General features: G+C 41.3%; 2 protein-coding genes across 4 annotated transcripts; one reads left to right on the forward strand and one right to left on the reverse strand.

Moving 5' to 3' along the window:
• Window positions 1-454: 454 nt before the first annotated feature.
• On the reverse strand, window positions 455-24,533 carry LOC119746336 (paired amphipathic helix protein Sin3a-like). Of its 3 annotated transcripts, none has more exons than XM_038223225.1 (24): window positions 24,427-24,533; window positions 15,041-15,272; window positions 14,644-14,779; window positions 13,920-14,125; window positions 13,032-13,380; window positions 12,520-12,789; window positions 11,879-12,112; window positions 11,497-11,661; window positions 11,010-11,096; window positions 10,375-10,493; window positions 9,799-9,917; window positions 9,285-9,499; window positions 8,996-9,153; window positions 8,271-8,351; window positions 7,566-7,749; window positions 7,094-7,208; window positions 6,505-6,621; window positions 6,174-6,304; window positions 5,656-5,842; window positions 5,242-5,411; window positions 4,702-4,884; window positions 3,942-4,114; window positions 3,218-3,638; window positions 2,524-2,865 (listed from the first exon to the last, which is right to left on the reverse strand). In XM_038223225.1, exons 2-24 carry the CDS (start codon window positions 15,217-15,219, stop codon window positions 2,617-2,619), a joined length of 4,248 nt encoding a protein of 1,415 aa, XP_038079153.1. In that variant the 5' UTR covers window positions 15,220-15,272; window positions 24,427-24,533; the 3' UTR covers window positions 2,524-2,616. The 3 variants fall into 3 exon arrangements, with proteins under 3 accessions (XP_038079155.1, XP_038079153.1, XP_038079154.1); XM_038223226.1 differs by lacking the exon at window positions 24,427-24,533 and adding an exon at window positions 24,249-24,401; XM_038223227.1 differs by lacking the exon at window positions 24,427-24,533 and having other exon boundaries at window positions 455-2,865; window positions 15,041-15,219.
• LOC119746337 (piggyBac transposable element-derived protein 1-like) lies at window positions 18,002-21,930 on the forward strand. The gene has a single exon (XM_038223229.1). It carries the CDS (start codon window positions 18,527-18,529, stop codon window positions 21,074-21,076), a length of 2,550 nt encoding a protein of 849 aa, XP_038079157.1. The 5' UTR covers window positions 18,002-18,526; the 3' UTR covers window positions 21,077-21,930.
• Window positions 24,534-25,262: the final 729 nt, after the last annotated feature.

The following is a 25,262-nucleotide window of genomic DNA, read 5'->3' on the forward strand; positions in this document are numbered from 1 at the left end:
TCGACAAGACCGTTATCTTGTCGCGCATTCTCGAGAATGTGCGCTCAATCTGGAAGAGTTATTTTTTGCCAAGATTGAGCAAGGATCCAGTTGCACATTCTCAAGAATGTGCATGCCCATTCTCGAGAATGCGTGATTTTCAAGAATGGGCACAACAAATACAAGGTTGTAGCCAGAGGGGTGTCTGTGTATAACACCAAGTTTTGTTTGGCAAATTTTTCTAATTACAGCAAATTTGGATCAATGTGTTAAATTTCTAGTTCAATTTATGACCTAACTTTGTAACATTTTAAGAGGTTTTTGCTCACATTTCTGGTCCATTTGTAACTTTTTTCCCATTTGGTAATGGTTACTTCTGGTGTTCTCCTCACCTGTTTATCGTCTTTCATTTGTTTATATTCACAAACATTGAGAAGTTTTCCAGATGCTGTTGTATTTTTATTAAAATTGTGAGTTTTCCATATTTGACACAAGTGCCTAGGGAGTATATGCCGATTGCCAAATCAGGTCAGTTTAGGTATGTGTTGGTCTACACAGAAAGATAATCAACTATATGTACATTGTATTGTCAACAAGCTTTCTCATAATTAATTCACCAGTATACAGGTGTCACTGTTGTGTTGTAGCATAAACTATAACTAAGTCTACGATTTTCACGTCTGAAATCTCCCAACAATCCACCTCAAGTGAAATGAAGAACGGGACAAACACCACCATTTCAAATACAATTTTTCAGTTTTATTTTCAGAAGTTCCTACACTGAAATACATGTTACTTTGTACAAATGTCCGAAAAAATATTAAAATTACTCCATTTCTGAAAATCTGTTACTTGGAAGATTCCTCACTTCATTTATGTTAAGACAGCATACCAGTCTCACATCTGTGGCTAAATGTCCTTGGATTGTTAACGTGAATTCAAACCTTTCCAAAATGAAAAACACCACCAGATTTCAATAAATAAATAGCGAATGGAAATTTTCAAAATAGTTGTAAGTTTCCATTTCAGAAAATTACTTTTTATCTTATGTGTAATGACGATTTCTGACAAATGGAGTTAATGTCAGATTATATTTCCTGGTATTATTAATTAATCCATAAGCTTGACAATGGTTTTAACAAGAGTGGCATAATTGTGTGGCTTTTCATACTGATTTCGATATTTTATGCAATGGACAATTTCAAACTCTTCTATAAGGTGTGCCCCAAGCTGAGATTTTCACCTTATGATTCTCGTCCAAGTAATAATTTGTGATTTTGCTGGTCCCAGAGGGCCAGCCTTGTGCCCTCTTTGTTCCTATCTCACTCAGCCTGGTTGGCTGGTGAAGACAGCTGGGCAGTGCTACTGTATAGGATAACCACGTTATGGGCTAGATCCGGGCTCCAGTATACACCAGATGTACAATAAGACTTTTGGTGGACAGTATTCGCAACTGAATCAAATTTGTGCACTCTGGGATCAGTTTTACAAGGCCCTTTCATTTTTTTTGTAATCTTGTCAGCCAAATTTGGGTGTTGAATTGGCCAGATTAAATACCACTTAAAATGCAACAAAACAGCAGCATCACCTGAGGTGTAGCGAAATATTTTCTGACAAAAATGTGGTCGCCCCTTCGTTCAGTGAGGAGAAAAAAGTGGAACTCACGACACGACCTTGACTAATCTAGAGTGTTTTAAACTAAACCTATCATCCTTCACCTAGAGTGAAATTGAAGTCATATCAATACAAACTATGAACTTTTTACAATATTCTTTAAAATCTTTGAGCAGAGAACCAAGTGACAAAAATACACAGCACTATTTTCAATTCGGTAAATGGCTTTCTCTTTTTTTTTACCCCAGCTTGTTTCAAAACAACTGCAGTAAAATAGTTCCAGATCTGTACATCGGCAATATTCTAAGCGAATAATTTCATCAGCTGTTTTGTTGTCGAAGCTGGCAACTTACAGACGGTTTCAGTGTTGATCAAAACTGAACATCAAAAATAAAGAATTTTCCCAAACATCATATAGCTCAGTCTATGATATAATGTCAATTTCCCTTACACATTCACACTTGCATCCTCAAAAGAGCCATTTTCCAGAACACATACTCGACAGAAAACTATAAAAACGTTTCGATTACATTACATGAAGCTACAAATGGAATACTTTCTGTTACGATAAACTTATTTTGTGTGATATCAATCGAAGTAACATTAAAAGTTCTGTACAATGTGTTTGTCATTCAAATGTATTTACAAGGAATAAATGACTATTTTTTTTTGTTTACAAAATATTCACAGACTGAAAAAGTATTGTGTGTTTTGACAGTCCATCTGACAGAAAATGTTGTACAAGCCAATTTGTTTTCCGTCTCCACTTTTCTTTGTTGAGGCCCAACTTCGGAAGAGACACAAATTTCACAAGTCTTCGCTAGCAACTTCAACAAATTTGAAATTTGTTCAATTGCCTCTCAGTGTGATTTCTTAAGCAGCCTTTGAGAAGCTTTTACAGAAAGCAACGTCATGAAACTGTCTTCTTTTGGGGGAGAAAAAATGTGTCCAAATAGCCCAAATCTTCTCTGTCTATAAATATTTAATTTCAGGGAGGGATGGGGTGTAGATGAAGGGTAACTTTCAGGAAGCAATATTTCCTGATACCTTTGGGGCTTCGGTCTCGTAGTATTCCACCACGAACTTCCTCCTGATCCCATTGGCTGATTTGACCTCTTTAACCATGGTCTCGCAAGGAACGAGGTCGTCGACTTTTCCCATGAACCAATTCTCCACGTCGGCCTCTTGGCGTCTGGTGATGTGGTCATCCTTCCATGCGTCCAGAAACTTGTTGAAGCGGGCGGCTAAGCGCTCGGTGACCCGCCAATGCGACTGTGAAAAGAGGATGCAAAATGGTTGGTGTAACTAGTCAATTCTTGTATATGCTAGCAGGTCGGGAGTAATAACCTTGGCTTCAAGAACTCCACATTTACGAAATAAATGTACGGGTGAAATTTACAATACTCTACTTGTGTTGGGCGAGAGCTTTCTTGTTCCGGAAGACAACGCCGTCAATTGACGGGAAATTTGGAGACCTTTGTATACAGGAATTGCCTAAAGATTTGGGTAGTGGCTGTCGTTTGCCTGCACCTTACACTTAAGTTTGAAGTCAAAGATTTAGAGGCTTCACACTGCCAAAAGACTTCCAAAAATGTCTGAGAGTGTTCGAGGCAACTCGACTTACTTCTTTCGCTTTCTTGAGTGCAGTCCTCCTGTACATGTAGTCCTCCGAGTTGACCACGTAGACAATCTTGTAAGAGTTGAGGTTGAACTTACACTCCATGTTGTTGACCATATCCACTCCTTCCAGCGGATCCACCTCTTTCTTCTCTGCCCCTTTCTCCACCTTCTCCTTTGTCGGTTCTGGCTTCTCCTCCTTGGACCCTCCCTCCGCCGCCTCCTCTTTGGGCTCCGCCTCTGAGGGGGATGATCCTTCTTCCTCTTTTCCTTCTTCCTTGTTGTCTGCGGCGGTGGTGCTGTTCTTCTCGTCCTCATCTTCAGCTTTCTCGTCTTCTTTGAGCTTTCCATCATCGCTCGATTTCTCCTTGCTGCTGCTTGAGTCTTCATCAGTAACAATTTTCTGCTGCCGTGTCCTACGGATATTCCTAAATCATGGAAAAAAAAGGCACCCGATTAAATTGAATTGCTTAATTTGGGCAGTGTTATGGATTCCTTTAATCAAACTCTAATCAGAAAATTTTGATACTTTAATTTCATAATCTTAGAACAATTGGTTTAAGCAGATCATAAAACTTGATGCATTTACATAAAATAAAAAGAGCTATAAAAATGCTGACATATGGCTGCAGGATTACACTTGTTTATGATCAGCAATTTTTTCTATACTTAGCAAATCTGTATGCTAAGGGGCTCAGTGACATTGTTCCTAGTCCAATCTTGCCACTGACCTGGTGAGGAAGACCGGCTTCTTAGCGAGTTGGTCCCTCAGTTCTGCCGACGTGTCTTCACCATTCACAAACTTCTCCACGTAGTCCGACCATTTCTCCACCTCCACCGGATCATCACTGTGATCCTCCTCCGTGTCCAGAAGCTCAATGGTTAACTTCTTATCACTCTTATTCTGTCAAATTTTTTTTTAAAATAAACAAATAAATAAAATTAGTGAATTTATGAAGACGTACATTACTATAAATGGACCATTCCTGCTTGTTGATCAAACAGCACACATTGAATGATTAGATCAAGACTTTTGGTCAGGTGTCCACAACAGCTCTGTGAACTATAAATGGGCAGGGCTACAGTCCATTGATGATGTAACTATTTCAGTAACCATAGCTCCCGGAGGCAGTGAGCAATAAAATATCTCTTCAAGTCTGAAGGCTTTTAGTCTGAAGGCCCTCCAACATATAGTTCAGGTACAGGGCTTTCAAAATGCCTCACTTCACCAATCAGATTATTAATACTCATAATCACTAAAACAGAAACTTGATGTGAATAAGTAAAGACTCGGCTAATTTACAGGGTTTTAGGGGCCAGCAAAGGATTTTGCCTCTTGCGCTTATGGACATCCTGCGACTATTTCTGAGGATTCCTTCTTACAGGGATAGCAGGGAATGTCGGTGATAGCATTGTAGGCACAGAATGGCGATCATAAGAGGAGAATTCTGTGGTTAGCAGGGCCATGGACATCGGGACAAAGTGACTCACATAAATGACTTTGAAGCAGTTTTCCTCGGTCAGCAGTTGTTCTGCCCGTCGTTGGTAAGCGGACTCGGCGCTAACGCGAGCCGTGGCCGAGGAGTGAGTTCCTCCGGCTCCTCCTGACTTCATCTCAGCGAGATACTGCTCCATGACACCCATGCAGGTGTCTTCTGAGACAATGTGCTGAAGCTGCATACAATGAATATTCATCAACAAATACTAATTACAATGATGAATATTCATAACTTCTGAATAAACCCTATTAAATGTAGATGTCCTCTGAGAAAATGTACAGGAGCTGGAATGCATTCAATACAACGAATATTCATCAACAAATACTCATTAGAAATGATGAATATTCATAAGTACTTCCAAATACACCTTATTAAATGTAGGTGTCCTAAGATACAATGTGCTGGTGCTGGAATACATTCAATACAATGAATATTCATCCGCAAACGTACTTATGAATATTCTTAGGCAGGTGCTCTAGTTTGGCGTGACTAGGGAATGCAATCTAAGATAAGTGTTGCAAACTAAGCTCACCTGACGGACGATGTTCTGCACCACTTTGTCCATGGTGAATGCAATGTAGGCATGGATGCCAAACATCTCACGAAGCTGATCCTCGAAGGCATTACTCTCCATGTTACCATCGAGAAGGTTACGCACCATGTCAAGGAATGCCGGGTAATATTCCTCGGGTTCGATCTCCACTGATGAAGGGGAAAAAAAGGATAGGGATTGAATTGTCAAAGCAGTCAGGAATAGTGGCACCGCGCTCGTGGATAGATGGTATGCATACTCACTCCTCCTTCGACAATAAGATTTTCAATTTGCATGCCCACCTAAAATTCAGAACACCTGTTACATGTATGTAAGCGTGGCACTATCACACTTATGCTGATCGCCGGATTAATCTATAGGATTTCAGAGGCATGAGCAGAGACCAGCACTCACGTGGTTGCTTGAGACCCAGAGCCACAGCGGTGGACTCCTTAGCAGCCCTGCGATTAGGTCCTCCCTCCGCCTGGGCGATAGCCTCTGCTCTCTCAAACATCTTCTGTAATCTCTCACACAGGATGAAGTGCAGCCTCAGGAATAGGTACCAGTTGTTGTTGACAAAGAACAGGTGGTACACGTCATCCTGATGAAAAAAACCACAGACACGGGAGGAATAAAGTTTTGGTTGTGCAGGAATCACAGCTAAACAGGTTACTTTTTGTGGCTTCGATACTTAACCCCTTGGTCAATCTAGCACCAGAAACCCCCTTCCTATTACTAAATGTAGTGTGTGAATCAACACACTTTTATAATTGTAGTACAGGTGCGAATGGTTTAATTTTAAACTCCCAAAAGCTGATAACACCCTAACTGGTAGGGGGGACAACACACCCAGATGCCTCAGGCTAAACCTTCTTAATTCTTCTTGTAAACAAGATGAGACAAGTTCAATCCAAGTAACACTGTCTACTAACCGAATCCCAGGTAGTATTGTCACAGGGTCCGTTGGTCATCATGAGGGAGGATTTCTTGCTGTCTTTCGGCGGCGAGATGGTATCAGTTTGGGCAGTGTCCATCCCGGCCAGGGCAAAGGCTGCTTCCTTGGCTACAGAGGAAACGAAAACAGTTCTTCAATAAAATCAAGACACTCTTAGTAAGGCCGAGTTTAAATTCCTTGGCTATGTCCTACAGTAACAAACATCTAGAGGAAGCGGTTTCAGCCGCTTCCAGAGTCACAGGAGTAATTCGCAGGCATAAGTTACATAACAAATCCACCACTAGTCAATGATCTACAACTGATCTTACTTTCTTCTTCCTGGTCATCTTCATCGTCGGACAGCTCTCCACGCTCCAGGAACATGTAGTCTGGCAGGAAGTGATGTAAGAGCTGCTTGATCTTCTGCTTCTCCTCCTTGTGGATTCCTGGACAATCACAGGACAAATAGTTTATGCTTTATTGTGGTTTGACTTATTCTGTTGCCACCGAGTAATCTTTTGAGAAGTCCACCAACTCTACATCACATCTTTTCATTTTTCTCCAGTAGTAATACATTTTAGCAGATGATGCAGCTTTGAACTCCAGTATACAGCCACTTCTTTTTCTTTTTTATCAATGATGACCGCATAATAATTTCAGCACAAAGGGTCACTTCAGTATCTGATAAAACTCTTCAGATATTCTACACAAATTACCAAAAAAATTGAAGCATTTCATTGAAAATGTACACTTATAAATAAAAATTTAATATCAAATGATTATGTACAACCCCCAAATAAAAAAAAGGACCAAGAAAAAGCAATGCAAGAACTAGACAGTCATCCTTGCCCCTCCCACCCCTCCATCTCCCCCACCCAGTGTGACCTGGGTAGTGGCCAATCCCCCTCCCATCCTCACCTGTGTGCCTTTTCATGTGATGGATAATCAATGCAGCCGAATCGTCCACGATGTGCTTGTCCATGTAGACAAAGCTCAGATGTGGGGAGTTGTTATCGCCCATCGCTTCCTGCCTCTGAGAAAAAAATACCAGAGATGTGTTCATATAAGATATAATATGCATGGGCCAACGCATTGAAAATTACTGATTTCGATTTCAAATCAAACTTTCCACAACAGTAACAATTCTTTCAACTTTCATCGATGTACGTGGATCCAATCCACAGGGGATTACAAAATTCTTTGTTGCTTCATCTGAAGGAATCTGCTATCCTGGTGAACCATATTGGCTTGAATCAGACTTTATTATCGGAAGAGGTGACAGCTTATATCTACTTAGTGCTCATTCGGTAGGTTTTGTCGGACAACTGATCAAATTCAACATCTTCCGCTGATCATCGAGATGACCCAAGGAGAGTTTAAGAACCCTTACCTCATCAAAGATGGCCTCAATCTCATTCAGCAGGCTCTTGGAGCGCAAAGCCTTGGTGTCGTTCTGTTTGAAGTTAATGCCCTGATGGTCTAGCGACTTGAGGTAGTATTTCTCGTTCTGTTCCCTCCAGATTTTATTGAAGTTGCGCTGGGCCTCTCGCCACTCATCCTCCTTAGCTTTTAACCTGAAAAAAATTTACCAGAAAAAAAAAACCTATCAATTTTTCAAGTATTTGATACTGGTTGTGTCTGATGAAACATGGAAGTAAACCCGACAATTTGGTCTGACGCGGATAGAGAAAGAAAACAAATTGAGGAACAAATTTTGTGTCCAGTTTCTGAACACCAACATGTGAGCCAGTCAAATTTTGTGCAGTAAATGCTTTGCGAGTTCAGTGAGGGAATTTGACAATATACAAACTGACTGGGCTTGCTCATATCCTTTGATGGATCATCATAGGTCATATCAATCTCAATCCATTGTTATCCCTTTGTAAAAGGATCTTAAGTCTTAAAGACTGGCCTGATCTGACAATTTTTTTTTACATAGAGCCGAAACTGATATAGCAAAGAAGTGTCAGTCTAAAACATATCAAGCCATTACAGATTGTGTCAATTTAATACTGTTAACTTTGCAATTCATTTCTTTCTGACAACTAACTTTCCATAAAGACACCTATTGGGTTATTTTCCTGGGCAATCTCACCTTCTAAGAACCAGGGGTACAGCCACAACAGGGTTCTTCTTCAGCCCCTCAATGATGTCTTGCGCCTTGTCTCCATATATTCTACAAAGCCAAGTGAGAAGTGAAAGGTGAGTATGGTTCACCTCATCTGAGGTTAACAGTGTTTTTGGTAACACAGTTAATAGTGATAATATATATACTGCAGAGTTAAAGATACACAACATCATTTGCCCCTATTTTTTATTTTTTTTTGTAGCAACAAAATTGCTCAACATCTTTAGAAGGGTGCGTAACAACTAATCTCATTGGCTACTATACATTTTGAGAAAACAGAGAAAACAGAGAAAACGTGTGCACAGGTTTCGGGGTCTTGTGGCTGGATTAGTTGCTAACACACATAAAAAAAATCACCTGCAATAATTGTTTTCTTTTGAATGATACAATTTCTGGCAGAATAACTTTGCAGGATTTTTGGTACCAGTCCTGTCTTCACATGAGAACAGTATTACTCATTTAATCGGTAGGTGTGTTTCCCGGTAATTACCTATGTTCCTCCATGCCTTTCAAACACACCACGAAGAACAGACAGAATTAAAAGTTTTGACCACATTTCGGACTAGAAATGTTTACATGTAATATTATTGTGCTGGCACAACAATCAAAACTCAACTAATCAATCACTTGATTGAACTTTTCTCCATCTCATGAATACTGCCCTCTAGAGGCCGACTGCAAGATATACGTACCTGTGTATGGCCTTGCGATGGATGGTCTCGGAACTGCCTCCCAGGTGGTTGTCCAGTCTAAACTTGGCGGACTCCTCAGGCGACATGCGTGACAGCTTCTTGGCAACGTGCTCCAGGATGCGTATTGTGTGCGCGTTCACCTCGATCACAATGTCCAGCTGAAACCCAACAAGAACAGCAAATTTCGTTGAAATATTTGGTTTAAGTCAAAGTAAAAGAATATTTGGTTTTTTAAATACAAATTAACTCTGTTGGGATGGAGGACCAAAGAAATAAGGGATGCATTTACCTCATATCGTTCGTCTTCACAGCGATAGATATGCTCCTCATATAGTGTCTTCCTGGATGCCACAAACGTGGAGTCTTCAGACCAGGAAGGGAAAGACACCCAAGTATCGTTGATGACTTCATTACAGAGCGCCGTACGGCCGCTACACCTGGGCTGCTGGTAGCTCTTGGGCAGGGCTCGATAGCTGGCACCGCAACGCTTACAGTTGGCAAAATCTACAAATGGGGATGAAAAACTATCCGTAAGATCCAATATCAGGTTTTGCCCTTCACCGCCATATTTTATAAACACTGTATACTCAGTGTAGTCCTTCTCTCTACAGGTTTCTTCAGGCTTGTGAGCTACAGTGTCTGGGGCGCTTTTGAGGAATCCTTGGTTTCATTACAAGAAATAAGTAATCATAATAATAATGTACTCATTCATTGAATTACATATTTATGAAGTAATCAATGTTTTTTTAAGATGTGAAGAACAAAATCAAGATAGAAAGGTTGTAATTGTCGGATTATCTGACCTATTTCCATGGCTAGTTCTCCCTGGTTGCGTTCCTTGGGAGCATGATGCGAGTCAATCCTGTCAGATTCCTTGTAGCCCAGGAACTCCTTGAACCATTTCAGTAACTCTGGATATTTCCTGTTGAACAAACGAAGCAACAAAGTAGGAATAAACCTTTCTTTCCCATTTGAAGAGGTTGGACACACAGTATTCGCGCAATGGTTCCCATATTTTCTGCGTCCACACCGGAGTGTGTCACTCTTTCTGTCACTGCTCAGCGGATACTCAAGCACTATGTTTATAGATGACAAGGACAAATGTTGTGTTTATAGACCGCCTGTGTTACAACCAAATGATAGGATGCGTGCCACAATTACCACACATTTTTTTAGAGTGTGATTTCCAAAGCCCTTACCTTTAAGTAAGTAAAGTGAATCCTTGTATGTGCTTACACCACGAGCGTCTCAAGCCACAAATATGGTAATTTTTAATATAAAATAAAGTTAGGGATAACACGGAGCTATTGGTACAGGGCCGTCTTATGAGAATATTTTGGGAATTTTTTTTATTTCATATATATTTTTTTATGTCTTACCCGAGGAATGGAGTGACAAGTTGAACCAGCTCCGACCTGGAGACAATCTCTTGGTTGTACAACACCAAACATCGCAGGAAATTCTCATACACCTCCTGACTACGAAGTGCCTTGCGTACCTTCATTTGAAAAAAAATATATAAACAAATTAGACAATCAAGAAAAAAATCAGAAAACTGTACAGTAAATAATTTGTACCTTGAAAATCTAACTGAATACAGAGGTATAAGATGGACAAAAATCCATTAGAATTTTGTTAGCGCATGTGTGGCAAAAAGCCCATAGAGCCTGGAGTTGGGACTTCAATAATTTGGTAAGACAAAGGGTTGAGGTAGTCTTCAAGAAATGCTACAATATTTTGAAAAATCATTTACAATTTCCTTTCTACATTTTTACACTTTTTTTTTAAATTTGTATAAATGTAAGTAAGTACTGATTCCTCAATAGTGGAATTCAAACGAGGGAATACATTTAACTATTTTGCAGCTCTGTAATTCATTGAATACAAGAGTCAGCATTATATTGTTTTCATTTTTTCAATGTTATCATTTTTTTTTTAATTTTGGTATCCTTTAGCAGGCCGATACCTTTTAACCAGAATAGTTTTTTGTTTCAATGGGCTAATGAATTCTCACCTTGTCAAAGAATGCAAACTCGCTGAGGCTTCCATGCTTGCCTGCTTCAGCTAAGGAGACGTCCTTCACGGCTCCAGACTTAGGCTTCTAAAGACATGAAAAGATGGACCCAAGAAATAGGCATCATAAAATAGGCCAGAAAAAGTTACACTTGGAGATTTAGATTTTTCTATTTCAATCACTCTATCAATCACATAATTCCTGCAGTAAGGTTGGATAGCTAGAATTATAATGTGTCAACTGACTCATCCTCTTTTGGTCATTATTAACAAGTCAAAAGGTTCCATTTGAAGTCAATTTTACCAACTCAAATGTTCATCTGTATATATACTTATACCAATTTGTTATTTATTAAGTGATTTGTTATTTTGGCCAACAATGGTCCGTACAATTGTACGTAAATTTGGGAGCCAAAAGGTATGTTCAAATTTTAAAATCTCAAATTCAAGCGTGTGGAAGGTTTGAAGTTTTGCAGTGGGTCTGTTACCTTTGTTGGGATGGGCACAGCGCTACTGCCTGGCCTCTTTATGTGTCCTGCTGCTCCCGAGGTGTTGTTACGATTCTTGTTGTTGGAGGCAGAGCCAGGTTTCTTAGCAATCCCTGTGTGGTCGTTGCGAACAGCCACGCGGTTCATCATGTCTTGGAACGAAAACTGAGAAATGGGGAAAAAAGAGTTTGTACATCACATAAGACATGGGTAGAGGACCTGCCCTAAATGACATGTGAATCTCAATGATACAAAGAGTTCATACAATGAGACGTTCCTAGAATCGTACCCCATGGTAGACAAATGACAAAGTAGAGACTAAGTGCCACACAACAAGATGGCCTTGGTGCTTAAGACAAGCCCGATTCAATCCTTGACTCACATTAGTAGGTCCTGAGATTCCCGCTCCGTTGGCGTCGGGCAGGAACTGTCCAAACTCTTGCAGCAAGTCTTCCTGGTTCTTGAAGAGTTTAGCCACCTGTTCAAAGACCTGGGCCTCTGACAGGGTGGGCACGTAGGTCCCCCCGGATTCCTTGACAGCCCGCTGCTCCTTCTGGTAGGTGTGAAGGATCTCCAGGAAAGCTTTGTAAATCTCTGGCTGACCCTGGAACCGATTCTGGAGAGAAGAGAAAGTTGGGATCAGATGAAATATTGTGACTTTTCTTCTAGGAGGGTCTGTTATAGCAAAAAGTTCAAGTCAGAGCAAACATGAAAATGTTGGAATAGCCCTGAAACCTCCAGGGTATTTTGTCTAGAAACCCTGCCCAGCACAACAACATGCAATGGTTGTCAAACGTGAGACACCTGTCCAGGATAACAAGATCCAATAGGTCAACAATCCTAAGACCAGACTGTCTTAAGAGTCTGCGTCTGCAAACTGCAACATCAGTTCAATGGGGCTGCCTCCTATTGTCTCCGAATGAGCAGTTATGCACTGGTTTTGAACTATATGAAGCAAGGTCCCATGGACTTTTACAGCCGTTGCAATGTGTTGCATCTGGCAGGGTTAGGGTTCAGACGTACTTTGATCTTGTTGACGTAGTTGATGGCGTGGTTGAATTCCACCGGCTGGCTGGGCTGCTGCTGTTGTTGTTGCGGTGTTGGCTGCGTCTGTGCTTGCTGCTGCTGTTGCTGCTGAGCTGCTGCAGCATGACCGTGCTGGGGAGACGCCGTAACAGCCGAGGGTGGGGCTGGGTGGGCCTGGTTGGTAGGAGGAGGCTGGGAGTAGGTGTGGCCCCCGGTAGCTGCTTGGTTGGCATGGTGATGGCTGGATGATACCGAATGGTGAGCAGGCTGCAACAAAAACATGAATTACACTTCAAATCAGGAAAATGCATAACACAAATGGTTAAACTCAAAGTTGCTAAACTCAATTAACAAAGAAAATACAAAGAGCATAATCTGTAAACCTGAAACTTTGAAGAGGTGTCAACCTGCATTTGCATGTGGTTGGGTTTAACATCCCCAATCTGCAAAATTGTTCAAAAACTCCAGGAAAAGGTGGGGCAGCTAGATCCTGGACAACATTACCATACCTTGGTGGCTGGGTGCTGGGCGTGGTACTGCGGTTGCGTATGTATCTGCTGCTGTTTCTGCGGTGTCATGGGTTTATTCGGATGCTGCTGTTGCTGCTGCTGCTGCTGTTGTTGCTGCTGCGTAGTGGGTGTTGGTTGGGGCAGCGGCACTCCTGGCCCAGTCAGTGGACCCCCTGCGGTGTGCTGGGTGATGTGTCCAGTCGGGGTACTGACGTTGATCCGAGTAGGGTCACTGGCTTGTACCTCGATCTTATAGCCGGGAGGCAGGAAGGTGTTGAAGCCCACGATCAGGTCTGGGTGTCCCTTGAAGAGGTTGGAGACACGGTTGATCACCCCAGGAGTGTCAATGCTAAAAAAGAGAAGACGAGAAATGCAAGTCAGTACAGAAGAGTATGTACTTCACAAGAAAACAGTGTGCCAACATCTGTCACATCAAAAAGGCCACCGTTCAACTTTATGGTTGAGTTCCAACATAATTTGGCCAGGCATTTAATAATCCCTCCTTTGTGTGCAGTATAATACAAACATTGCATTAATCAACATCTACAAATGAGCACTGGAATCCAATGTCAAGTTCTTTGTATTTTAACTAGCAGTGACTGGGCTCTACCTTCCCCAACCCTCCAAAATCTGGATCCTGAAGAATCCTGGAGCGTTGAGGTAAAGAAATGCCTATTAAATATTTCTTAAAATCATAATTGTTATTTGGTTCAAATCACAGAGGATGAAACAGTAAGCGAAAGTAAAAAAAAAAAACAGCACTACTGAGAATACATTCAATTCTAGAGATCTAAATTTCAACAGAGACGATATACATGAACAAGCACACACAAAAACCCAAAACGAAAACAAACATATGCAATATTGGTACAATGTAATGACATTTACCTTTGTGATTTGAACTCCTTCATGATATCCAAGAAGTCATTGTACACCTGTGGCTGGCTGCCAAACTGCAGCTTGACCTGATCAAGATAGGACAGGGCATCCTCCACTTTCAGTCGCTGGTACTGCTGCTGTTGCTGCTGTTGTTGCTGTTGTTGTTGTTGTTGCTGCTGCTGTTGCTGATGTCCCTGCACTTGTGCTACTTGAGCCTACCATTCAAGTAAACAGAAGTCTCTACATGAGTTCTTTACCCATTTTTTTCAGCGGCGCGGTTGATATTATGGTTATTATATTTTGCACCTTAAAAATGTTCTAGGTAGTGCAGGAATTTAACATTATGCACACACTCAACATTTGAGTCTAATTTCACCTTCTACTGCAATGGTGAAATGTTTTGACTCTTTCCAAGTGGAACTAATGTACAAAATTAAAACATAAATTGGCTTTTTTTTTTAAGCTCTGTAATGGAACTGTTTGATCAGATTAAAAAAAGCATCCCCTTGTTATTTAATATGAAATAAAACAAGCAATGCTCTCTTTAAGCAGCTATGGTCACTATGGGTTAAACTTCTTATACATGGACATATCCACTGGTGATTCAGTGAACACGCCTACTTAAAAACTTATCATGCCCAAGTAAATGGATTTTTGAATTTGACTATGAACAAGCATGTGGATTGGACCAGAAAGCTGAAGTGCACATAGTTAGTTACAGTGCAGCTTTTACCTGAGCTTGAGCGTGCGTTTGATGAACAACCTGCTGTTGATGGGCCACTGCTGCCACCTGTTGGGGGTTGGTGGGGTGAGGGTGAGGGTGGTGAACCCCACCATGGTGACCTGCTGCTTGACCTACAGCTGGTACCCTACACATAATTACAAACAAAAAGGTCACGGGTCAAAGGCTCCAAGTATGTATACAGGATTACAAACAAAAATGTCACGGTTCAAAGGCTCCAAGTATGTGTACAGGATTACAAACAACAATGTCACAGTCAAGGGCTCCAAGTATGCAATACCTTCATCACATAAATGGAGGAAAATCCTCTCAACAAAAACAGTGCAAACACTTCTTCACAGGCAACAAAACTGCCAATAGCAAGATGTCTTGAACAGACTGAACTTACGGGTATCCCTGCATGGGATGGAACTGCAGTCCACTAGCCATATTACCCTCCTGGACCTGCTCAAAGCCGGCCACATTAGCCGGGGCTAGCACACGCTGCTGGGCGAATGCAGACTCCTGCCCAGGGGTGGCTCGACGTTGCTGAAATGGTCCCTCTTGTACCTCGTTGCCACGTTTCATAGTGTCATGGGAACAGGGAGAGGAAAGATCACTCAGGTAGGCCTAGAGGTGGTCTGAAAAAAACAAAGAAAACAAACTAAGTCAGAGTATTAAAAATTATAAATTTCCAAAGAGCTCAAAGATTTTCAACGTTGCTGGGTTTAGTATCAACCTGTTTCTGTCATTTTATTTACAAGAAAATGAAAACAAATAACTACATGTACATATATTAGAACATACAATAACAAACTCTTGTGTTGCAGGTCTGATTTTAATGTAGACTCAATTCTAAAACATACATAAAATATCTTGGATTTTTAACTAATGAGTATAACATTGTTCTACTTGAACAACTGTTCTGTTTTCAAACCTTAAGGTTTTTTGTTTTTTTTTAAATGACGAAACTAAACAAATACACTCAACCAAAACAAAATTTTTTAACTTCATTATGGAGACAGAGCAAGTGCCAGATATATTAAAAATTAAAAGTATTTTTAAAATCTTGAGTTCACAAAAATGATAACCAAGATGCAATCAAATTCTTGTGCATGCATTCAGACAGTGAACAAAAAAAACTGTCTTCACATTTTTCTAAATCTAAATTTCAATGCCATCGGGATAATCTAGGCCATTGGACACCGCCGCCCAAAAAACTCTCAAAACAGAAACAAATAAAGAAGAAAAGAGGGAAAGTCTGTATTGAGCCAGCAAGTGATCATGTGAAGGAAGGCCTGATTATCCAACAGTTACCGCATCCTGTGGATTGCGACATCCGTGCATTTATGCAGAATTTCTTGGATTATTGCCGACTGAATGATGAACTTGGCAACGACCAAGAAAATCTGGTTTGTGTGTGTGGACTTGTTTTGAGTATGGCATACAAATGTGACTTTGACATGATAAAACTAACGTCTCTACGCATTAAAAACAAACACCCAAAACTTTGACAAACCACACAAGGACGACAAACTTTTGTAAAAAATGAAATACTGTACAACAACATTTGGTACAAGTGCAAAGGCATTCATTTAGGAAAATTTCACATGGCAACTGAGGATAAAATGAATTTGATGAAAAAAGAGTACCAATAAATATTTTCTGTGGGACACAGTCATTTGACGGATACAGGAAAATGCAATAAGTGTACACCATAATTCAGTACATATGTTAAAAAAAAAAAAAAATGGAGTTAATCAAAAAACATTTGCAAAAATGACTGTTGAATTATCTGAATTCCAAATCTTCTTTTTATCAAATTAATACCTGAAAGTACTGAATCAACCAAAAATGGCAGATAATTTGGTTGAATGTTAATGTGACAAGCGTTTGAAACAACAAAATGTCTCTCTAATACTCCATACAATTATAATTTAATACAAGTACTCAAAGAATGGTACACTTCTGCAGAGAGAATTGTGGGTTGTGGCAAATGGTCCGTGTACAAACTAACTACATGTATGTGTACGTGTACACCATACTGCACAGACTGTGTGGAGGCATGTAGACGTACATTTGTAGACTGCAATACTGCATGCACCGTTGTATAGTGTCTGCCTGTGTGGGCATCTAGGCAGCTCAATGTATTCTTGGCACAATGCCAATTATGTCAATGTCAGTGGCTTTCACAGTGACAGATCACTGTATAATATTTGTGACAATCCTCAAAATGCATACACACTGCATGTATTATGTCAAAACTGCGGTAAATTTTGAAAAATACACAAACTAATATTTGCAGCAATCGTTTTAATCATGAACACAAAACCTGAATTATTTGTTTACAATGAGAAGGTTAGAACTGTCGTTAACTATCAAGCTAGATCTCCCAATAAGTATTCACGGTTTCCTGGTCATCCTTGCTAATTTTTTTGAAATCCCCACCACACAATTTCTTGGACCCGAAACAACCTGAAACATAAACCGAATCGGAACCGATCTGATCTTCCCAAATCCGATACGAAAACTGATCCAAACCGAATCTACCAGAAGGAAACCAAAAATATCTGGGCAAATTGCGCTATATTTCACGAACACTGTGTCCGCTTTTTATGCATGAACTTACTCGTGTTGCACGATTTATTTGATGAAAATCGTCGTCTCTCAGTAAAGAATCATACCATACAGTAACACTCCTAACGTGGTCTATACGTTATAGACTGTGCGTGATAGGCCGCAAACCACATGCACAGTGGCACAGTGTCTCTGCAATAATATTGCACCACATGAATTTCCAAACTGTTTCAGGGTTGTTTTTTTTCTCGGTTTATTTCAGGTTTTTCACAAGATGGCTTAACCGACCCGATTCGAACTGAGGTCGGTTTCGGGTCGGTTTCAGTTTCAGTCAGGTTTGCACAACATTTGTCCCCACCATTTTTTTACCAGCCCTAACCTCACCTAAAGCTACAAAATACTACTAGTAGTAAACTGTAGTATGCAGTACTTCAGCATGTAAGTGGGCACACAACACATAGTATTTTTGGTACATGGTGCTCCTGCATACATACATGGGCATAATTTTTGTAGTATTCTGAAGTACTCAGTTCTTTAGCCCAAAGTAATGGCTAGGATGTTAGGGTTAATGCTTGCACTTCAGGACAATTTCTTAAAATGTCCCAACATTCAAGAATGTTACTGCATGAACCTATACATCATTTGCTCTAGCTTCAGTTTTTCATGACTTTTTTCTTTCTTCATTCCAAAAAAATTCAATATTTAATAACGGATGACTTGACTGACAAAACTAAACCCACGACAGCATCATGAACAAATATATTGGGTTCTTTAACTCACTCAAATGCATTAACCCTAACAGCCCATAACCAATCAAACTCCAACAGTAGGTTAGTGTTTGAATTTGTGGCATTGGGTACTGGTCACTTGCTATGTTGTGTTTGATTTTGATTTATTGTGTACTGTAGGTCTGCTGGCACCCTGTTGAATTCTGATTGATTATGTACTGTACCGGTAGGCATGTATTGATGATTGATTCCCCACTCCAACTACTGGTAAGGGGAGTCCCTGCCCTGACCCTGCCCCGACCCTGCCTGGAGAGACCCCCGGGGAACCACACAGCATTGCCTGATGCTGGGGCTAGGTTGCTGGGGCTGGGTTGGCTATACATGTACATTCTCCATGATATGGAAAAAGTTTCAGACCCAACCATTTTGTGTAGGGGTTTCTTATCTTGAATAGGTTGAAATTATATTGAATATTATATTTTTGGAGATTATGTAATAATGGAAAGCATTCTCATTGAAATGGTAAGTATGTATTATATAATAATATGTAATAATTACCATAACTAAGACAAAATTTTCTATAAAAGCTGATGTTTTCTGTGGCTCATCCCCAGTCACACATTGACTATCGTACGATCATGAGCTCTCGGGAAGTGAGAAGTTTGCAGCATAGCCTCACTAGTGAGGAGCGTGAGGTGTTTGTCAAGATGTCTGAGAAAAGAAAACCAACTCGACTAAACTACGAGGATGGAGGAGAAGCAGTGGGGAAGAAGAGAGAGAAAAAAGGAGTTTCACCCACGGCTAAAGGAAAGGGGAAAGGCAAGGAGAAAGGCAAGGAGAAAGGCAAGGAGAAAGGCAAGGAGAAAGGCAAGGAGAAAGGCAAGGAGAAACGCAAGGAGAAACGCAAGGAGAAAGGCAAGGAGAAAGGAAAGGGGACAGGACAGGAGAAAGGAAAGGGGAAAGCCAAGGCCCCACTCTCCAGCTGCAGAGACACTGCACTGTATGAGGATGAGACACTGCGATTGAGAGCTGCTATTCGTGCAAGTATGAATGAAGCTGGCATCAGCATGGGAAAGGTGTACAGAGCCGTGGCGGAGACATCATCTAGTGATGAAGAGGATTTCTTGGATAGGGCCGTGGCAGAAGCAAGGTCTATTTCCCCATCAACCCTTGCAGCTGAGATGGGAAGAGATAGGGAGGAGGAGACAGGAGAGGAGCCATGGGAGGAGACAGGAGATTGGGAGGAGACAGGCAGAGAGAAGGGAGAGAGAGAGGAGACTGGCGGAGAGGAGACAGGCGGAGAGGAGACAGAGAGAGAGGAGACGGGCGGAGAGGAGACAGACAGCGAGGAGACAGGAGAGGAGGAAGAGGTTGCTGGACCATCCAGACAAAAGCCCCCTTCAAAGAAGAGACGGACAGAGGTCCAGCCGGATTCTGACAATGATCCCGACCCCCCCTCTGCATACCAGGATGACTACCCTCCGGATGAACTGGGATGGACCCGCTACCTGGACGACATCACCATCAGAGGATTCAAGGGGAAGAAACCGCAAGGGCCCACCTTTAGGAAGAAGTCCTCACCATTGAAGTACTTCCTCAAGTTCTTCCCTTTGATCCTCTTCACCAACATAGTGAAGTGGACTAACAAGAAACTGTCCTCAAGCCATCTGCCCAGGACTTCACTGCACGAGATCAAGGCGTGGTTTGGGATACACCTGCTGATGGGACTGGTTCAGATAAGGAACTACAAGGACTATTGGTCTTCAAGTCCTGGGCTGAGAAACACCCTCATCTCCAACACCATGAAGAGACACCGTTTTGATGTGCTGAATCAGCACCTAGCCTGCAGTGATCCAGCCAAGGACCCCAACCTGATCCGCGATGAGGCCCATCGGTACATGACCAAGCGAAAACATCCACTGTACCCCCTCCAACCTGTGTGGGATAAAGTTCGCAAGTGCTGCCTGAGGTGCTACAATCCTGGCCGTGAGCTAACCATCGACGAAGCCATGATTAAATATCGTGGCTTTAAAGCAAGTGTGAAGAAGTTCTTCATGCCGTTAAAGCCGATTCGTGCTGGCTTTAAGATCTACGCCATTGCAGAGTCTGCCACTGGCTTCTTCCTCAACTTCATGGTCCATCCTTACAGCCAGAAACCAGCGAAGATGAACGACATTGCCACGAGTGTTGCGAAGCACCACCTGAATGTGTATCATCATATCTTTACAGATAAACTATACACTTCAGTGGGCCTAGCACGGTCACTGCATGCCAGCCGGACCTACCTCACAGGGGCAGTCAAGAGTAACAGGAAGGGGCTGCCCTCTGACTTCACTTCAAAGAAATCCGACCCTGCACATATCAAAATGAAGCAGATGAGGCGAGCCAGGAGAGGTACCTTCTACACAAGACAAAATGGTCAGCTGACTGCCACCGTCTGGAAAGACAGCCGCATCATGATGCTGCTCTCCACCGCGCATCAAGGCTGGAGGGATCCCACCATCCACACCCTCAAGAGGAAATGCGTAGACGACAATACAGGGCGGCTGAAGTCAACGACCATTCCAGCTCCTCCTCAGGCGGTCTCCTACACGCGGTGCATGGGTGGTGTTGACAGAGGCGATCAACTACGGTCATACCACACATGCGCCCGCAAGTCCCAGCACTGGTGGCGTGGAATCCTATACTTCCTGCTGGATGTAGCCAGGGTCAATGCTTGGTTGGCCTACAAGCACCACCATCCAACCACAGATGACAGCGATAGCAGCATCAGCGATAGTGATGCAGAGGAGACAGCAAAGGATTCCAACACGACGACCCACTCCAAGTTTGTTCTTGATGTGGCAGTAAGCTTGATTGATGGATATGCTGGAGGTGTCCCCCCTCGTCAAGTTACTCGCTCTCGTCCCGTTCCTGCCTACAATAACCAAGGCCACTACTCTGCAAAGATGCCGGGACGGAATGCTCGTTGGTGCAGGTGGTGCAGGGAGCACAACATCCTCACGAAGGCAGGCCTACCCAAGTCAACACGACGAGGCTGTCCAGTTTGTGGAGTCAATCTCTGCCCAGGCCGCTGTTTCCTGAAATACCATAGAGCCAGTGACATCGAGACCGACTCCACCACCACTACCACCGACTAGAACACTTCACACTTCAAAGCAGAATAGCCAGCCAAGCTTCTTGTACTCCAGTGTTTTTTCTTCATTTTTTTACTACCAAAGCCCACCCCTCAAAAAAAACCCACAAAAAGTAAAAGGAAAAGAAGGGGACAGAAAATGGGCAACGATAATTTTGTCATTCTTTGAACCGGTGTGTTGAAAATGTATACACACACAACTAATTTTTGTTCTCCATTTTTTTGACTACCAAAAAAACAAAAAAAACAAAAAAACAAAAAAACAAAATTAAAAAAAAAAGGGGCAATGATTACATGTATATAGTTATTCTTTCAACTAGCAGCTGTGGTTGAAAGTAACAAGTGTTAGGAAAGTTAACACACACACACACATGAGCCCCCCCAAAAAACAGTATTTCTGTTGTGGCACATTGATTGATTCCCCACTCCAACTAAGGGGAGTCCATGACCCTGCCCTGACCCTGCCCTGGCCCTGCCCTGGCCCTGCCTGGACCAGAGACCCAAGGGGACCACACGAGCGAGCGCAATAACTGTGGCAGTCTGCAGCTGATTACTTGGGCATGGGTTGGCTGTACATCCCCCATGATGGATATGGAGAATGATGAAAATGATGCTGATTTTGTTGGGTTAGGTACTGTCTGTGCCCACTCTTCATACTGTGCTTAGGGCCTGCTGTACCCAATCAATCAGAATCACACAGGTAAGGGCCTGTTGGAGTTTGACTTATTGGGTATTGTTACAGTAAGAGTACTGTTTGAGTTTGTGTGATTGGGTACTGTGAGGCAAGAGTGTGATTGCAAGGTGTTGGAGTTTGTGTGGTTAGGGAAGGATACCAGCAAAAAGCTTTGGGCGGTTAGGGTTAATATATTATTACTTGTACACTGTACAATGTAGAAGCGAGTTGCTACGAATGTACACCTGTAAAACATCTGTGAACCTAATAAGCTACTTTTAAATCAAATCATATGCCAAAAATAAACCTGACCACTCCACACTGCTGCTGTTTTATAGCAGAATAAACAGATTTCAACAATTTACACACTTGACTGTCTTGACGTGCAAAATTGGAATGGAAAGTTGAGTTGCGTTCATAGAAACATGTTCATATTGCCAATTTTGTCTTGCCAAAAATTCTTCTCAACAACCTTTCGAAATCAAAACTCATAAAATTACTGTTTTTCTATTTCTTTTTGCGTGTACATTTCCTTACCAACTTCGAATTGAAATGTTAAGTAGTAAAGCACAAATATTGCTCAAGCTTACAAGTACATACATGTACTACAGATGTGATCTAAAAGGGACCAAATGCTGTCAGTGTCATGTCTTCGGCTTTCGGCTCAACTAATCCACGAATTCAAGTGACATTGGTTTAAAAGTTTACCTTGAGTGATGGAGATACTACAAAATATTTTTTTGCAAATTTATGCTCTGTTAATTTTGACTTTGCGACGTTAAATTGTCTGATGCCATTTTTCCTAGTTCTGAATCGGTTAAATCAGTTCCGAATCGATTCAACAAACATTCGATGCAAGAGTTTATACGACTGTAGAGTACGAACAAAATATTTGAAATCACACGGTCCAAGTGGTGTACCGAGGAGAAAAGTTATCGTTGATTCACGGCTCCCGTGATTTTCTACAAACCGTCCGAACATGTCAAAGCATGGTCAAAGTGGGAGTCGGAAATCTGGCCAAAATTCCCATTCTAGAGATTTTGTTGAAAAGATATTTGTGTATCAAGAAGCTTACATTTTCCCTTTCAAAATGTACTTCGTCTGAAAAAATTGTATTGGACTACCAATTCAAAAGAGTTTTTATTTGAAGCGATCCGGAAAATCCGGAACTAGGAAAACGACTGCATTATTGTCTATTTTAAATACACACAAACAAAATGGGGGGGGGGGGCAGAACTTTGAAGAATGCCTTAAAAAAATGTACTGATGGTTTGATGTTAAAGTATAGATTTCATTAATGACATTTTCAAATAGACCTGGGAAAAAACAGCAAAGGCCTGATCTTGGTTTCACTTGCATCAACCTTCCCCCAAATCACTGTTAGTCTCAACCAAAAAAACACCTTGAAAACGTCAAGATAATGGGATTCTAAATTCAGTAAAGACAAATTCATTCCTGTCCTTCCCTCCATGATTCTATTTAGGCCTAGTTGCTCCATTTTGACACGGTCAGTGAATGAAGGCGGTTTGCCGCTTTCGTTCGAACAAACATGGCGACTAGAGTTCACACTGTCGTCCAGGCTGATTCGGGGGTGAGTAATCTGGGGAAGAGGTTTAAAATATTTTCCCCAACAAGTAAAACTCAAGTAAAACTTACTAAAATAAGTTAAAGCTGTAAAATATCCGTTTTGATGCTATTCAAAGATTTTACTTGACAAAATATTGAGCAATTTTCGGTAAGAGATTCGAATTGACTGGTTTTGTAAACAGAACACCCCCGTTTTAATTTTGGTAGCGACCAGTAAACAAAATTGCAGCGTAAATCATAAAAGCAGGAAACCCATCTGCCTGAGAACTCAACACAAAAATCGACATTTACACTGAAACGCCTGGTAGATTTACGCAAAGACTGATGTCCGTTTTGTCTATAGAAAACATGCTTCAGGAATACGGACGATTTACGATATTCTGGTGCCCACAAAGGCTATTTTTTCGGGAGGCAAAATTCAGTGTGAATGCAGTTTTGCATTCAGCTGTGTGTATTGTCTGCCTCGTTCGTGCACGAACGACGAAAACGTCAGAGTAGAGAAAAAAAATCACACAAAGTCAGACCCATGTTAGAGGTTAATATAACTGAAAATCCCATTACTAGATTAACACAGCCTCTCTGTAGAGCACTGTTGGCTAATTTTGTATTTTTTGAGTTGATTTATTTGTTCTTTCCCGGAGAATCGTCCGCTCAAACCCGAGGATGCTGATTGATCAGCTGAGTCAAGCGTTGCTCTATGGTTATCATGTACATGTACGTACAGCGGTGAATCGCTACGTAAAATTTCAGCCAAATCTTCCTAAAAAATAAGCCACCTAAATAAAAACGTCGATCAAAATGGAAATCTGGAGTAAAAATCTCAAAGTTTATAGCTGAACGTGAGATATGCATAAAGTTCAACGGAATACACGTTAAAATTGGACATGAAAAAAGGCAAAACCCTCAAAACACGTACATGTTTAAACGGCAGTCTGTTACCAAAGGCAGTGTATGTGACAACGAAGCCACATCAGGTCGGTCTGTATACGATACCGCACAATGTTGAAAATCAGCCGTTATTCTTTCAAGATGACACAAAATAATTCAATAAATGAATAAAATATCATACATTCCACAAACAGAGTGAAAATTACCGTGATCAGAGCTCTGATGGGTGTGATTCCAAAGGATTTTCGTCAGAGGGTCATTCCGAACGAGACGACTTTCAGAAACCATAAATGCAAAATTACCATACAGCGCGTGACATCATGCATAATTAACAAAAGCTGACCAATCAGAACTTTGTTTACCCTTCAAAGCACCGCGCGTAAATTGGGGAATACTTCCGGGTTTAGCGCTAAATTCAAAACATTTAATACAATCTGAACAATCTACGGTACAAATCAAATCTGTTTATTTTCTTGTTTGAACAAGCAAAAGACAGGCACAACGAATTGTGACGTAAGTATCAACATACGAAAAATAAATCAGTTCTGAGATCACAAAAGACAAAATACAAAAAAAAATAACGGATGCCGCCAGTCATTCATTCATGAATGTTCATTATACCTACATATAAAGTAATTAAATGTAGGCCTACAACCATTTGAAAACACGACAAATTCCCGTCAAGACTTGTTTCAAAGAGGCCGGGTTGGAAAATACTAAGAATTAAACTTCAATCAATAGCGGAGGTAATAAGGAACGATGACAGAGGCCTAGGGTAAATTAAACACGCATACGAAACTGCATAGCCATGACAGCTGCTGTGTTAAAACACTTACATAAATGCGTCATTTTGTGTGCATCTGTTTTAAAGGTGCATACCCGTGCTCTTCTTCAACAACAACAACAATTCTTGTGTCGAATTTGCATGTTTAGTTTTAACAGAAAAAAAACCTACTTCGATTGTGGGTGTCTGCAACCCTCTGTAAAACAGGCTTCATTTTGTCACGATGCATGCACAGATGAGTCCGTCGTGCGAGAGCCG

This window comes from Patiria miniata, unplaced genomic scaffold, assembly GCF_015706575.1.
Source record: "Patiria miniata isolate m_02_andy unplaced genomic scaffold, ASM1570657v1 HiC_scaffold_7, whole genome shotgun sequence".
Lineage (NCBI taxonomy): Eukaryota > Metazoa > Echinodermata > Asteroidea > Valvatida > Asterinidae > Patiria > Patiria miniata.